We start from the raw sequence: 14062 nt of genomic DNA on the forward strand, positions 1-14062 counted from the left end.
AGTGCAGTGGTTCCCAAACTAGGGGCACTGCTTGTTCAGGGAAAGCCCTTGGCGGGCTGGGCCGGTTTGTTTATCTGCTGTGTCTGCACGTTCAGCCGATCACAGCTCCCAGTGGCCGCGGTTCTCCGTTCTCGGCCAATGGGAGCTGCGGGAAGCAGTGCAGGCCGAGGGACATATTGGCTGCCCTTCCCGCAGCTCCCCATTGGCCTGGAGTGGTGAACTGTGGCCAGTGGGAGCTGTGATCGGCCAAACCTGTGAACGTGGCAGGTAAACAAACTGGCCTGGCCTGCCAGGGGCTTTCCCTGAACAAGTGGCACCCCTAGTTTGGGAACCACTAGCATATTCATGGCTTGTTCCTTCCTTAAATGGTTTAATATCAAAAGTATATTTTTGTAGATTTTTTTTTGTTGCTGTCACTCTAGTCACCATCCTTTCCTAAGAGCATTATCCCTTGCAGTGGAAGCAGATAATTCACAAACAGAAAATAGTGACCCTTTCTTTTGAAAAGTTCAGAAGGGTTGGGAGAGGATGTGGGAGGGGAAAAAAGCATGTGGTTTCCTGTATAGACAAATATCTACTTAATTGACCATTAAAACCTAATCATGACTTTAATAGAACAATCAAGATGTGAACACACTGAAGCCGAGTGAGCACATATTATCATTATTATTATAACCCATTATCTTTCTTCACCCCCCCCCATTGTTTGTTGTTTTTCATCTAAAATTAGGTCCCAATCCTAATGTCAATGGAACGCCATATGAGTGCAAGGATCCATGTTAGTGGGTTCTGATGTAGGATCAGGTGGCTCTGGATTATAAGCATTTCAGGACTGAGATCTTGTCTTTATATTTATCTCTGTGGAGCACCTCACATGCTTTTGGGTGTTGTGTAAATAACAGTATTTCCAAGTTTGGAATAGTATTGTACTTGTAAATAACAGTACTGTAAATAACAGTATTTCCAAGTTTTTTATAAAGTGGGCTCATTATAACTTTAATGCTCTGTCAAAGAGGTAGTAATACAAGCATAAAACATTTGTTTTTACTACCTCTTTGACAGAGCATTAAAGTTATAATGAGCCCACTTTATAAAAAAATTCAACTTAATTAGCTTGTTTACAGTATATATAAGACCCCCTGATCCTTCAAGTGGTTCTGTGCAGACAGACACCTGTCCCTGTGCAGAGCAGTTAGCAGTAAAGGGGCTTAGGCATGTAACAAATTATTTCTAAATAACACTTTCTCTGTCAAAGATTATTATTTGTTGAGTAAACAGAATGAAACCTTTTAAAATCACCTTTCAGAGGCCTACTCACCACCGTCTTCGATAGTTCTTCCATTTCTAGGCTGAAAATGTAATTAAATAATCATATTGAGGTCAGACAAGTAAACGCAGCAAGGGATGACTCCCATAGTGCATTTAGGAAACTCATAAAATCTTGTTCCAAATTTACCACACATGGGTGATGGGTCTTGAGTGGAAATAGGACTTATCTATGGGGTGGGTGAATTCCTACAGTCTGTAACGTCTTCAGTCAGCCTCTGGACCAACAGCTGAAGAATCTAATTAATTTTTCATGCAGCAACTTGACCCCAATCAACAAGATACATAAGCATATGCCTAACTCTGATCATGTGAGTCATTCCACTGGCATCACTTGGAATACTGACCTGGTTAGAAGCTAGGCACATTTTTAAGTATCCTGATAAACCAGGGCCCAGGTTATAGTCAGGGCCTCTTTTTAACTGATTTTTCTTGCTGTGTTGCTAGAGGCGTGTGAAAAATATTTTGCCCAGGTCAATATAGTGTGTCACTGGCTGAATCTGGGTTAGAACAGGATCAGCAAGATACTTACTTTGTGCAAAGATCCAACAGTCACAATGAGAAATAAATTAACCACAGATTATTTTCATAATTTCTATTTTTTTTTACTCCGTTGTGCATGGAGTGTGGTAATCGGATCATTTAGTCAGAGCACTGCTAATGCTTATGTTTTTCTGCTGAATTTAGGGCCGGTGCACTAGTCAGTCTGATAGGGTTGGGGCCAAGTGTTTATTTCCTATCTCTAGGTAGAACAGCTCAAGGCCTAACATTTTACTGGTCACTCCTGTGCAACAGAAAGTTTTAATCCATTACTGCCCAGGATTTCACAGTTTTATAGACCTTTTATTCTAACCCCAGCACCACATTGACTCCCTAAGCTTTTCAAGCAATGACTTTAGACGGCAGCGTCTATAGAATACCAGGCAAGAATTTTTAGATGTAAACAGGTTTATATTGTTTTCTATGGACACATGAAACTGTATATGATTCAAAATTGTAAAAAGGAAAAGACAAATCTGATACCCTGAAAAGAAAAAAAGGCCGTCCCATGGTACCAGCACTATCCTGTAAAATAAAATACAACCCATTAACAAAATATTTGTAAACTATCGTATGGCTATATTGACAAGTCTCTGTGTCATTGTCAGAGCTGTTGTCATCGGTAATGCAGGAGCCTTTTCAGCAGTGTGCAAATAACTAGATACTGATAGTCCCCAGTGCCCATTCACCTGGACTACTGATTAAACGTTAACAGCCAGAGGGCATTGTCAAGAACCATCCATTTTGTCTGATGTAAATATATGAAAATGCCATAATTAAATATGATGCTGCATGGGCTCTAGAAAATAGCGTGAAGGCTGGTTTAGAAGGGATTGATTATCTCTCAGAAGCAGCTTGTGAGCTAGCTCAGAGCAACTGTGGTCTCCGATCTTTAAAAAAATCTAAATTAAGTTAACGTACCTTCTTTATAAACTCTGCAGCAGCAATTTGTGGTTCCTGTAAGGTGATAGCACGTATCAGTTTTAACATATCCAGCTGGTCATGGGATTTTCATAATCCTCTAGGACAGGTTAAGTACATCGCTCCAATCCATTTGTTTTTTGGAAGTGAGAATTTTAAACACAAATCAGATAGTTACAGGAAATCTAGAAGCAACTCAAAATTTTCTGCCTTTATTTTAAGTATGACTTTAACTGATTTCAAGGTAAATACATTCTTGTCACTGAAATTCAAATTAGACACTCATGCTCTTGAGAACAATGCAGTGCTTGAACTGAAGGGAACATAAGGAACAGCATTCACCAGGATTCGAAGTAATATTGATTTTTCTTGCCTTGTTGAAATGAGGTTGGTTCCCCATCATTAAGATTTCCACTGATTTTATTTTAAATCCAGTCTGGGTTGCTGCTACTAAACTCAGCTCATGCTGTACTTATTTTTCAGAAGGTAGCTCATTGTGGGACCAATCTTGCACCACTGAAGTCAATGCAAGTTTTGCCATTGACTTTAGCAGCAGCAAGCTCAAGCCCGGTGTCGATGAAGGCTCTGATTCTTCAATCTGATCTGCAAGGACAACCCCTTGTACAGCCCCACTGGCTTTGACTGGACCTTAAATGGAAAAGACCCTTTTAATAGCATCAGCAGAGATCAGTGATAGCAGCAGCTGCACCAGTGATTGGATTTAATTATCAGGCACAAGATTTAAAGATGAGTAAGTAAAATGGAAGATGAGAGCAAGGGTGTAAAAATAAAGGAGGAGAGGGGCTGGAAAATGAGGAACAGACAGTGAGAGGAAGAAAGGGGAAGAAGAGGTTGAAAAGGGAAGGAATTTAAATTTAAAAAAGGAAAAAATAGAGAAGGAAAGAGGAGAGCTAGGGACAGGATATAAAGCAAGGGGATTTTCCTTTGTTAGATGTTCAAGGTTCGAACATTAAGACAATGATTTATAAAACAACTGAAATTAACATTTAGTGCCATAAAATACTATGGAAGAAACAAGTGCATACGGGATCAAGGAATCTTTTCATTCTTCTCTCAGAGAGCTTTGAAGCAAGGCGCATTAAAGGATGCACAGGGGAAGACTACAACAAAGAGAGATTGCGAACACTAGTTTTATATTAAGATGATCAATGAGACACAAAACATTCAAACATAGTCACTGACTAAAAGTTTTTGATAGCCTGCAGCTTCAAAAATCAGACTTATTTATAATACAAGTTAATTAATTTTAGTGCAGAATCACTGCAAAACATGAGCTTCTTGACAGAGCTTTGTAATAATAATATGTTGAATTTTTCAAAGGAATCTAGTCGAGAGAGGGACCTAAATTCAATGAGATGTGCGTGCTCCCTTGGGCTCCTTTGAAAACCCCAGCTGTAAAGTTTACACAAAAATTGGAGGGAGAAACTAAACTCTCTACCCAGCTCTTTCAGGTGACTTTAAGAAACGCTACACGTTTTGGGTGAGATCCTGGGCATTTTGCCATTGACTTCAGTGGGCAAAGATGTCATCCCTTGTGTTAAGATATAATCTTAATGCCTTAATCAAACTCTAATCCACATGATACCCCACAAATTCATAGGACCATGTAAAAGGAGGATCTATTCAATAAGAAATGGCATTTTATGCTAAGGCTGAATTTAGCCCATAGTTCCCAGAGTGTTGGGGAAAGTTCAGGTGGGCCAGAGACAGGGAGATTCATATCATAATAGATCTGTGAAGCTGGACAAAAGTTTAGAGTTTGCAAGAATCTCTCCTCCACACCTCAGAGCTGGACCTAATCCTGGTGCTAAGCCATTCTTATAGATTCTGATAAGGCCCCAAATAGACCACATTTTGGAAACCTGGCCACAAACTGCTATGTGGCAAAGGTCAGTTACATCGCTTGGAAAGCTGCAATATGGGTCATCTTCCAGGCCTCAAGAATGATCAGATAGGATGAAATCTTGGATCCACTGAAGTCAACTGCAAAACTACCACTGACTTCAATGGGATCAGGATTCCACCCATAATTTCTAGCTGACTTTGGAAAACCCCTAATCAGCATTTTGGGGGTTTGTGGTTTAGCTAACATTGTATTAAATGTATTTACTACACAGTCAAGGTCTAAAAGGTGTTTGTTTGGATTTTATTTTGTTTTCGTTTTGCTTGGGGGGAGGGCTGTACAATTAGAATACAATGTAAATATTGTACTGCTTTTTTATTCAAATGTTTCAAACAAATGTGCTCAGAATTAGAAGCTAAAGAAACTGACAAGTATAGAAAAGATAGAGAAGCCCCTTTTTAAAACACTTCCTGTAATTATTTTAAAGTCATTGCATGTGATCTGAGTAAACTGATTGTCTGAAACTCGATAATCATCGTGCATTTTATCCTTTTCTGACTAACGCAATTCAGATATAAACAGGGTTCAAAGAGCTCTGTAATTTTTGTGAGTAAAGCTCTTGAATAGCTAGCATTAACCAAAAAAGTGCACTAGGAAAAAATGGCTTTGGAGCTGATCCTTACGTTGGCTGTAATCAACATGAGTTGAGGGCCTCAGTATCTCAGAGGCCTGAACTTTTATAGATAATTGAGCAAGGTACTTAAGCATGTGAGACACCCCCACTGAAATGAATGAGTCTACTCACATGCTTAAAGTTAGGCATCTGCGTAAGTACATTGCTGAATCATAGACTTAGTAAGCATCTTGTTCACACATTTACGCTATGCAAAAGTGATGATTATGTTAAAATACTGACCCCAGTTTTAAGTGGATATGTTGGTTCTTGAACTCTGGAGTAGTGAAATAAAAACTGCATAAAAAGAGCAATTTTAGTATATAGTCTTATCAAATCTAAGTTATGCATATATTACTAAGATGGAGAAATACTTACTCTTTTATATATGTCCTCGTTGTTTTCCTAGTAAAGATAACGATGATAGTCAAATTCTATTTGGTTAGACAAAATGTTGGGAAAGTTTTCTTCAAGGAAAGAAAATCTTTAGACCTTACCTCATCTATCTGCATGCTATTAAAAATAGCGTTACAAAGATCCATTGCTTTACTGGAGATCTAAAAGAAAAATAGTTTTTTTAAACATACATTCATTTATGGTATGTTTTGTACATGACTTTTGAGGTAAGAAGCCTGATTTTCATCTCACAACAGCTTAAACCAGGAGTAATTCTACTGAAGCCAATGGCATTATTCCTGAGTAAATCTTCCTGCAGCTACCAGATATAAAAAATTACATTATATTTTCTATCAGGAAAAAGTTGATAGTATATTAATTATGTCAGCATAATCCTATGCTGCATACAAAACAAATACTTAGTATCATTTAGCGAAATTCGATTGCATGAGAAAATAGAACATTGGCCAGCAGAACCACCTACCTCATTACAGCTGATTGTTCAACTCCTTGGAGGAGACGGAAGAGACATTTCTATTTATCTTTTCAGATCATTTTAATTTGAACTAAGTTTAATTGTTATGGACTAGCCAATGTACCTGGAAGAGTAGAGTCACTTCAATAAATTGTTAAATTAGTTTATCAGTTGATTAGACAGTTCTGTCCACTGACTGAAACACAGTGCCAGCTTAAAAATAAAGATTAGACATTAAGGTCAGTTATACACTTAAACCCGTGTTTTAGCCTGAGAAACTTTAGCTTTAGTAATATTCTATCAAGGCCTTTCCCGGCTCAGATATCTTACTCTTAATGTGTATATTTTGTTAAAATGGGCCGCAAAAGGTTGCTTTAGGGACATACACTAGCCGGGAGGTGATCAAGTGGACTTTCCCGCATTTCATGTTACTGTTAATTCATTGGTTTATCAATTCAACCTCAACTGTAACCTAGACTTGATCATTGCATTGTCTTATATTTTCAATTAGTTTAGGGAAATTGTAAGTTAAATTAGTCAGCAGTATATTTGTTTAGTGTCCTATTTGCTTGTTTATTCCCTTAGTAAAACCCATGTAAGTGCTACCAAACTTGTTTCTCTCTGAGAATTGCAGCATAGCCAATGACATACAAAAGGCACAGGTGAGCCCCTAGACCCACTCCTGAATTGACCCCCATTAGTCTTCCACTCTGCACGTTTACGTGTGTGTTTTGTTAGAATGGGAGCAGAGGGTTTTTAATAATGCATCCTTAGCCGCTGACTAACCGGAAAAGGATGGAGCGTATTCGGGGTTTCTCAGCCCCTAATGGTAATTCAGCCGCGTTTCAGTGCGCCCTGCACCGTTATGAACACGCTTCCAGTTTATGGCTGCCATGTGATGAAAACGTTTCCTACCTCACTTTTAGGAACCTCTGGCGCATCCAGAGAACGGGAGACAGGCTGAGGAAACCCTATTGAGATAAAGCATTCACAGATATAATCTCCACTAGAAGGGGGTGACTGTGCCCTGCATTTGAAAGCTACCTCAGTACAAATTCAGGGAGCGGGTTCTCCAAGACCACGAGGCAGCTATAACCGGCCAACAGCTCGGGTACAAATGAAACCTGACCAGGGTTAAAACACTGGGCCAGAGGGTTTAGCAGAGATGCTTAGCTTCGTTCTCTTTAAAAATATTTTTCAACAAAGCAAAAAAAAAAAAAAAAGTATCCTTCCAATGTGAAACCCTAGAGCACAAAAATAACCCAACACCCCCCCCACCCCCCCGCCTGGCCTGGCCTCCGACATTGCCGATCTAGATGTCGGGATGGGCAGCGCCCACGCCTATCGGCAGTGTACACACACACTCGGGCGCCCCGGCCTGCTCCCGGGATGTGCCGTGCTGCCGAGTCCCCCGGTCCTCTGGGCCGGGCACACCGCCGGGGTCCCGGGCACGCCCCGGGCGCGCAGGCGAGAGCAGGTTCCCCCCCTTCAGCACCCTGGACAGAGGCGCCGGCGGAAGAGGCAGTCCCCAGCCTTCTCTTCCCCAAACTTTCCCTGCTCGCTTTAGCCTCTTGCCCAGCCCTGGCACGGACAGCTGGTGTCAATGGGGGCAGCTCCGCTGAACTGGGGCGTACTCCAGCTGAGGCTCTGGTGCCAGAGCTATATTCATTCCCTCTTTGCCCACCATTTCCTCGGGGCTTAGTGAAAATGTCCATTTCTCATGTTCAAGTCGCTTTTATAAGAACCTATTGTGCACCTACTAACAGTGCCCCCCCGTTCATCAAGCATCTCCTGTCTCTCCCTGGTAAGGGGCATGCCACCCAGCCCCCTCCTGCCCTGCTCACTTCAAACGAGAACTTAAAAACCCGCTCCGGTCTTTTGCGGCTGCTGGTTTTGGAGGAAGGACGCCGATAGCCATGTCCTTTGTTTAAACTATCTGCCGCCTTCAGCCCTGCACGTTCTGCTCCTTACAAGCGCTTGATGTTAGAGACCAGGTTCAGGGCAGTCTGGAACAACTGCTCTCCCCGTCTGAAGCGAGCCTAGCTTCTCCCAACTGCAAAGCAGAGCCGGGAGTGTGAGGGAGGGAGAGAGGAATGAGTTACGCTTTCTGTATTAGTCCCTGATCGAGTGACTATTCTTTATCCACATCGATCAGGTACGTAGGAGGCAGTTATGGGGAGAGATCGGGTCTTACCTGGGGTGAACTGTAGAGCACAGAAGCAGTAGAGAGCGAAGATCCAAGGGAAGGGAGAAGGGTGCTGTTTCATTTTCAGCCACCTGTTCCTTCGAGCTGGGGACAGACTTTGGTTGTTTTCCCAGGACCTGAGCATTTCACATCAGACTTCAGATGGCAGGGAGGATGCTGAGCCTGTGGGCTACTGGTCCAAACTGGAGAGGTGTATTTGTAACAAGTTGTATCCCATTGCAAGGGGAGCCAATCAGCACTTTGCATGGGCCTTGTTTTCTCAGTCATACGTGTCACGCTGTGCTTTTATTTATGCAGCAATATCTCTCAAATCAAAGCTCTCTGCAACGCGACCTCAGCCAGTAGTCAAGGCTCCAAGAACACAGAATGGAGAAGTTTGGAATCCGCATTGCCCCCCTCTGTATAAAGGAGGCTTTATAGGAAAACTGCTCTCATGCAAACCGGCTATACTACATACATTACTGCTGCATCACAAACATCTTCTCATCATTACATGCAAACTGGTCTGTCTACTGCAGAATCAGAGTTCAGTGAAAGTTTGCTAGGAAAAGTAAACTACAATCATTTTGCAGTTCTTTGATTAATTTTTGAATAAGACTTTAAAATTTTCATAAAACCTAGGCATGAAATAGCTATGGATGCAAGTGATGGCCTCCTTAATAAAACTGACAAGACAATAATTGTCTTATATAAAATTTCCCATTCTTTTAAATGAAAAAGCAGACTTTATTTTCCAGGGTGTCACAAGTAGAAATATTTTCCAGGGATTATTAAATCAGAGTGTACAACAGTCTCTTCTATTGTAAGGGAGCGTAGTCCTTTACAAGTGGGTATAAAATGCTACCATTCTGATGTAGTAGTGGTTTACACCCATCCGACACTCCATGTGCAAGGTAACTACATGAGGCACAAGGTGGTGGAGAACCAAGTCCATTGAGTCCTACAGGCATCTTGCAAGTGCTGACCAGTGATGTGATGTTAAATGTGACCGTCCCTGTTTACACTGTGTGCTAGGTTATAACTGATGTTGTGTTAGTTAACAATGTTCATGTTCTAACACAATGGATTTTTCCATTGCAGACCAGCCCAATAGATCAGACAAGCCCCTCCTCTATTCAGGGACCTAAAAATGAAGGTTATTACCTCATTTTGTTTTTACATGGGCAGTGCTCCACACAGGAGGCAAAGCTAATGTGTGAATAGGATGGAATGGGAATGGAGAGAGGGAGAACCTAGTGTGGAGGGCATAATGTAAGAGAGATACATAGCAATCCAAATTAATCCCTGGTGTAATTCCATTGACTTGACTACACCAGGAGTGAACCTGGCCCAGTCTGAGGGGGAGAAACACCATGAGGGGAGGTAGACAGATAAACGTAGCCAGAGAATAAGGGAGGAATTGAGCCCAACTATGTGTAGAGGACAGAAAGCAGGGCTGAACTAGGAAGATAGAGGAGAGGAAATAGGATTAATTGGGGGTCAGTGAGTGAGGACAATTCATGGAGGGAGGGACAGAGAGAAACAGAGTGAAGTTGTAATAATTGGGGCTACAAATTTGTCCTAATTGTGTGCTTGATTGCAAAAAGTGAATGAAAGTTCATAGGTATGTCTACACTTCACAAAAGGACCCACAGCAGCAAGTCTCAGAGCCTGGGTCAATTAACTTGGGTTCGTGCTAAGGGGGTAAAAATAGCAGTGTAGAAGTTCAGGGTAGAGCATGGACTCTGACCTGTAACAATAAATGCTGATGGGAGAAGGTGCAAAAGGAGACAGAAAAGACTAAATTAATCCAAACAAAAAAGCCTGTTGATATTGTATCTCAAGATCGTGGGCTCCACTTAAGGGCAGACTGTTCAGTAAGAGTGAAGCTAATCCAGTGCCAGCTGTGGGTCAAGCTCCTTAGACATGGCAGCTAACCACATTGCTTATTAACCCCCTAGGCTTTTGCCAGCCTCAATATAGAGTTTAAACAGTCCCCTTGGGATCTCCACTCTCTCTTGACACCAAGTAAGTGGAGCCTGTGATATTAGGACCTTTTACCATGACATCCCAGAAAATCCAACTTCCTCTGTTCCAAAAGGACCAGATTCATACCACAGGTCAGTTCCTCCTTAGATCTCCCTCCTTTACCCACCCAGGCAGTGCTCAGTCTGATCCTCTAATAAATTTTGTAGGCTTTATTAATTAAATGAAAATGAAGCAAGAGAGATTTGCTCAATGCTAAGAATACAGATAAAGACACAAACTTAGCTTATTATCTCATAAAACTTCAAAGCCACAAAATCTTATAGGTTCAGCTTCTGAGGCTTATCCCAGCTGTGACAGCTCTGGGTCCTTTACCTGGCAAAGTCCTCGCCTCTTAGGATCCAGTCTGGTAACAAGAACCTTATTTCCTTTCAGTAGGCAGCTTTTATCCAAAAACCCAGCCATGTGACTGTTCTGACCCTAGGGCTCATGGATGCAACGGTAAGGGGGAGGAGGGTCCATGATGTAATCCTTTGTAACTCATCCTTGGGTGGGAGTGGCCCCTTCTCCATTGTCCCGTAAACTGGTTCCTACCTGTTGTATTGAGAAACAAGGAGTTTCCTCTGGACATGTTGCTTTTTACTGGGTATTAGCTGATCACTCTCTCCCTTAAGGGGTGTGTCAAGGTTCCTCCCCCACTCTGAACTCTAGGGTACAGATGTGGGGACCTGCATGAAAAACCTCCTAAGCTTATCTTTACCAGCTTAGGTCAAAACTTCCCCAAGGTACAAAATATTCCACCCTTTTGTCCTTGGATTGGCCGCTACCACCACCAAACAAATACTGGTTACTGGGGAAGAGCTGTTTGGACACGTCTTTCCCCCCAAAATACTTCCCAAAACCTTGCACCCCACTTCCTGGACAAGGTTTGGTAAAAAGCCTCACCAATTTGCCTAGGTGACTACAGACCCAGACCCTTGGATCTTAAGAGCAATGAACAATCCTCCCAACACTTGCACCCCCCCTTTTCAGGGAAATGTTGGATAAAAAGCCTCACCAATTTGCATAGGTGACCACAGACCCAAACCCTTGGATCTGAGAACAATGAAAAAGCATTCAGTTTTCTTACAAAAAGACTTTTAATAGAAATAGAAGTAAATAGAAATAATAAAAAAAAAAATCCCCCCTGTAAAGTCAGGATGGTAGATACCTTACAGGGTAATTAGATTCAAAACATAGAGAACCCCTCTAGGCAAAAACCTTAAGTTACAAAAAAAAGATACACAGACAGAAATAGTTATTCTATTCAGCACAATTCTTTTCTCAGCCATTTAAAGAAATCATAATCTAACACGTACCTAGCTAGATTACTTACTAAAAGTTCTAAGGCTTCATTCCTGGTCTATCCCCGGCAAAGACAAAATATAGACAGACACACATACCCTTTGTTTCTCTCCCTCCTCCCAGCTTTTGAAAGTATCTTGTCTCCTCATTGGTCATTTTGGTCAGGTGCCAGCGAGGTTACCTTTAGCTTCTTAACCCTTTACAGGTGAGAGGAGATTTCCTCTGGCCAGGAGGGATTTTAAAGGGGTTTACCCTTCCCTTTATATTTATGACATGCCCCCCAAATCTCAGCTAGGGTGAAACACTGGCTGGGATTTCTTCCTCGAGCTCTAGGAAAAACAGAGTTAATAAGACACATGCATCTCTAAATATACTACCAAGTACATAAAGACTAACAATATTTTCCACATCTCAAGGACGATTTTAACCAGTTGATTCTGGGAAACTTTCACGTGAGAGTGCCTCAGCCACTTTGTTAGAAGCTCCTGAGATGTGTTGGATGTCAAAATCAAAATCTTGGAGAGCTAAACTCCACCGAAGAAGTTTTTTGTTAGTTTCTTTGACGGTGTGAAGCCACTTCAGTGCAGCATGGTCGGTTTGCAGGTGGAAACGCCGTCCCCAAACATATGGGCGTAGCTTTTCCAGAGCGTAGACAATGGCGTAGCATTCTTTTTCAGTGACTGACCAGTGGCTTTCCCTCTCAGACAGTTTTTTGCTGAGAAACACTACAGGGTGGAATTCTTGATCAGGTCCTTTCTGCATTAAAACTGCTCCCACACCACATTCGGACGCATCTGTGGTTACTAGGAACGGTTTGTCAAAGTCTGGGGCCCTTAGTACAGGGTCAGACATGAGTGTCGCTTTAAGCTTGTTAAAGGCCTTCTGACACTTTTCGGTCCACTGAACAGCATTTGGCTGTTTCTTTTTGGTTAGGTCTGTCAGTGGGGCGGCGATTTGGCTGTAGTGCGGTACAAATCGTCTGTAATAACCGGCCAAGCCTAAGAAGGATTGAACCTGTTTCTTTGACTTTGGGACAGGCCACTTTTGGATAGCATCCACTTTGGCCTGTAGGGGGCTGATAGCTCCTTGACCCACCTGGTGTCCAAGGTAAGTCACTCTGTTTAGGCCTATTTGACACTTCTTAGCCTTAACAGTTAGTCCTGCCTCCCTTATGCGCTCAAGGACTTTTTGTAGATGTTCCAGGTGGTCTGCCCAGGAATCCGAAAATATGGCCACATCGTCAAGGTAGGCGACTGCATATTCTCCTAATCCCGCTAGGAGACCATCTACAAGTCTTTGGAAGGTGGCGGGTGCATTTCGCAGCCCGAAAGGGAGTACATTAAATTCATACAGCCCGAGATGTGTGGTGAAGGCTGACCTTTCCTTGGCAGACTCATCTAGCGGTACCTGCCAGTACCCCTTGGTTAAGTCCAAGGTAGAGATGAACTGGGCCCGTCCCAGTTTCTCTAATAGTTCATCTGTGCGTGGCATTGGATAGTTGTCTGGGCGAGTTACAGCATTTAGTTTACGGTAGTCCACGCAAAAACGTATTTCCCCATCTGGTTTGGGAACTAGAACCACTGGAGATGCCCATGCACTTTCAGAGGGGCGGATTACCCCCATCTGTAACATATCCCGGATCTCCCGTTCTATAGCAGTTTTAGCTTGAGGAGACACTCGGTAAGGTTGGACTCTAATTGGGCGAGCATTACCTGTGTCAATGGAGTGGTATGCCCGTTCAGTCAGTCCTGGGGTGGCTGAGAACATTGGCGCGTAGCTAGTGCACAGCTCCTGGATCTGCTGTCGCTGCATACGCCCAAGGGTCATGGAGAGGTTCACCTCTTCCACACCACCAGCACATTTCCCTTCGTAGTAGACACCTTCAGGCCACTCAGCGTCGTCTCCTCCCTGGGCTGTAAACTGACAAACCTTTAATTCTCTGGAATAAAAGGGCTTTAGAGAATTAATATGGTACACCTTAGGCTTTCGGTTGGAGGTGGGGAATGCTATGAGATAATTAACAGCTCCCAGGCGCTCCTGGACCGTGAATGGCCCTTCCCACGATGCTTCCATTTTATGGGCCTGGAGCGCCTTTAAGACCATGACCTGGTCCCCTACTTTGAAGGAACGCTCTCTGGCATGTTTATCATACCAGGCTTTTTGCTCTTTTTGAGCATCCTGTAAGTTTTCTTTAGCAAGGGCTAAAGAGGTTCGGAGGGTGTTTTGTAGGTTGGTTACAAAGTCCAGAATGTTAGTTCCTGGAGAAGGTGTAAATCCCTCCCATTGCTGCTTCACCAACTGCAATGGCCCCTTAACCTCATGGCCATATACAAGTTCAAATGGGGAAAACCC

The 14062-nt window shown here is 42.6% G+C and overlaps 1 protein-coding gene across 1 annotated transcript; it reads right to left on the bottom strand.

The window, feature by feature from the left end:
- Positions 1–1310: 1310 nt before the first annotated feature.
- Positions 1311–8512, bottom strand: NMS (neuromedin S). Its single transcript, XM_074945311.1, has 10 exons — positions 8390–8512; positions 7111–7166; positions 6363–6408; positions 5822–5883; positions 5703–5729; positions 5568–5621; positions 3834–3908; positions 2788–2823; positions 2350–2391; positions 1311–1349 (listed from the first exon to the last, which is right to left on the bottom strand). The coding sequence occupies exons 1-10, from the start codon at positions 8460–8462 to the stop codon at positions 1311–1313; spliced, it is 510 nt and encodes a 169-aa protein (XP_074801412.1). The 5' UTR covers positions 8463–8512.
- Positions 8513–14062: the final 5550 nt, after the last annotated feature.

Source organism: Natator depressus, chromosome 1 (genome assembly GCF_965152275.1).
Source record: "Natator depressus isolate rNatDep1 chromosome 1, rNatDep2.hap1, whole genome shotgun sequence".
NCBI classification, from domain to species: Eukaryota; Metazoa; Chordata; order Testudines; family Cheloniidae; genus Natator; species Natator depressus.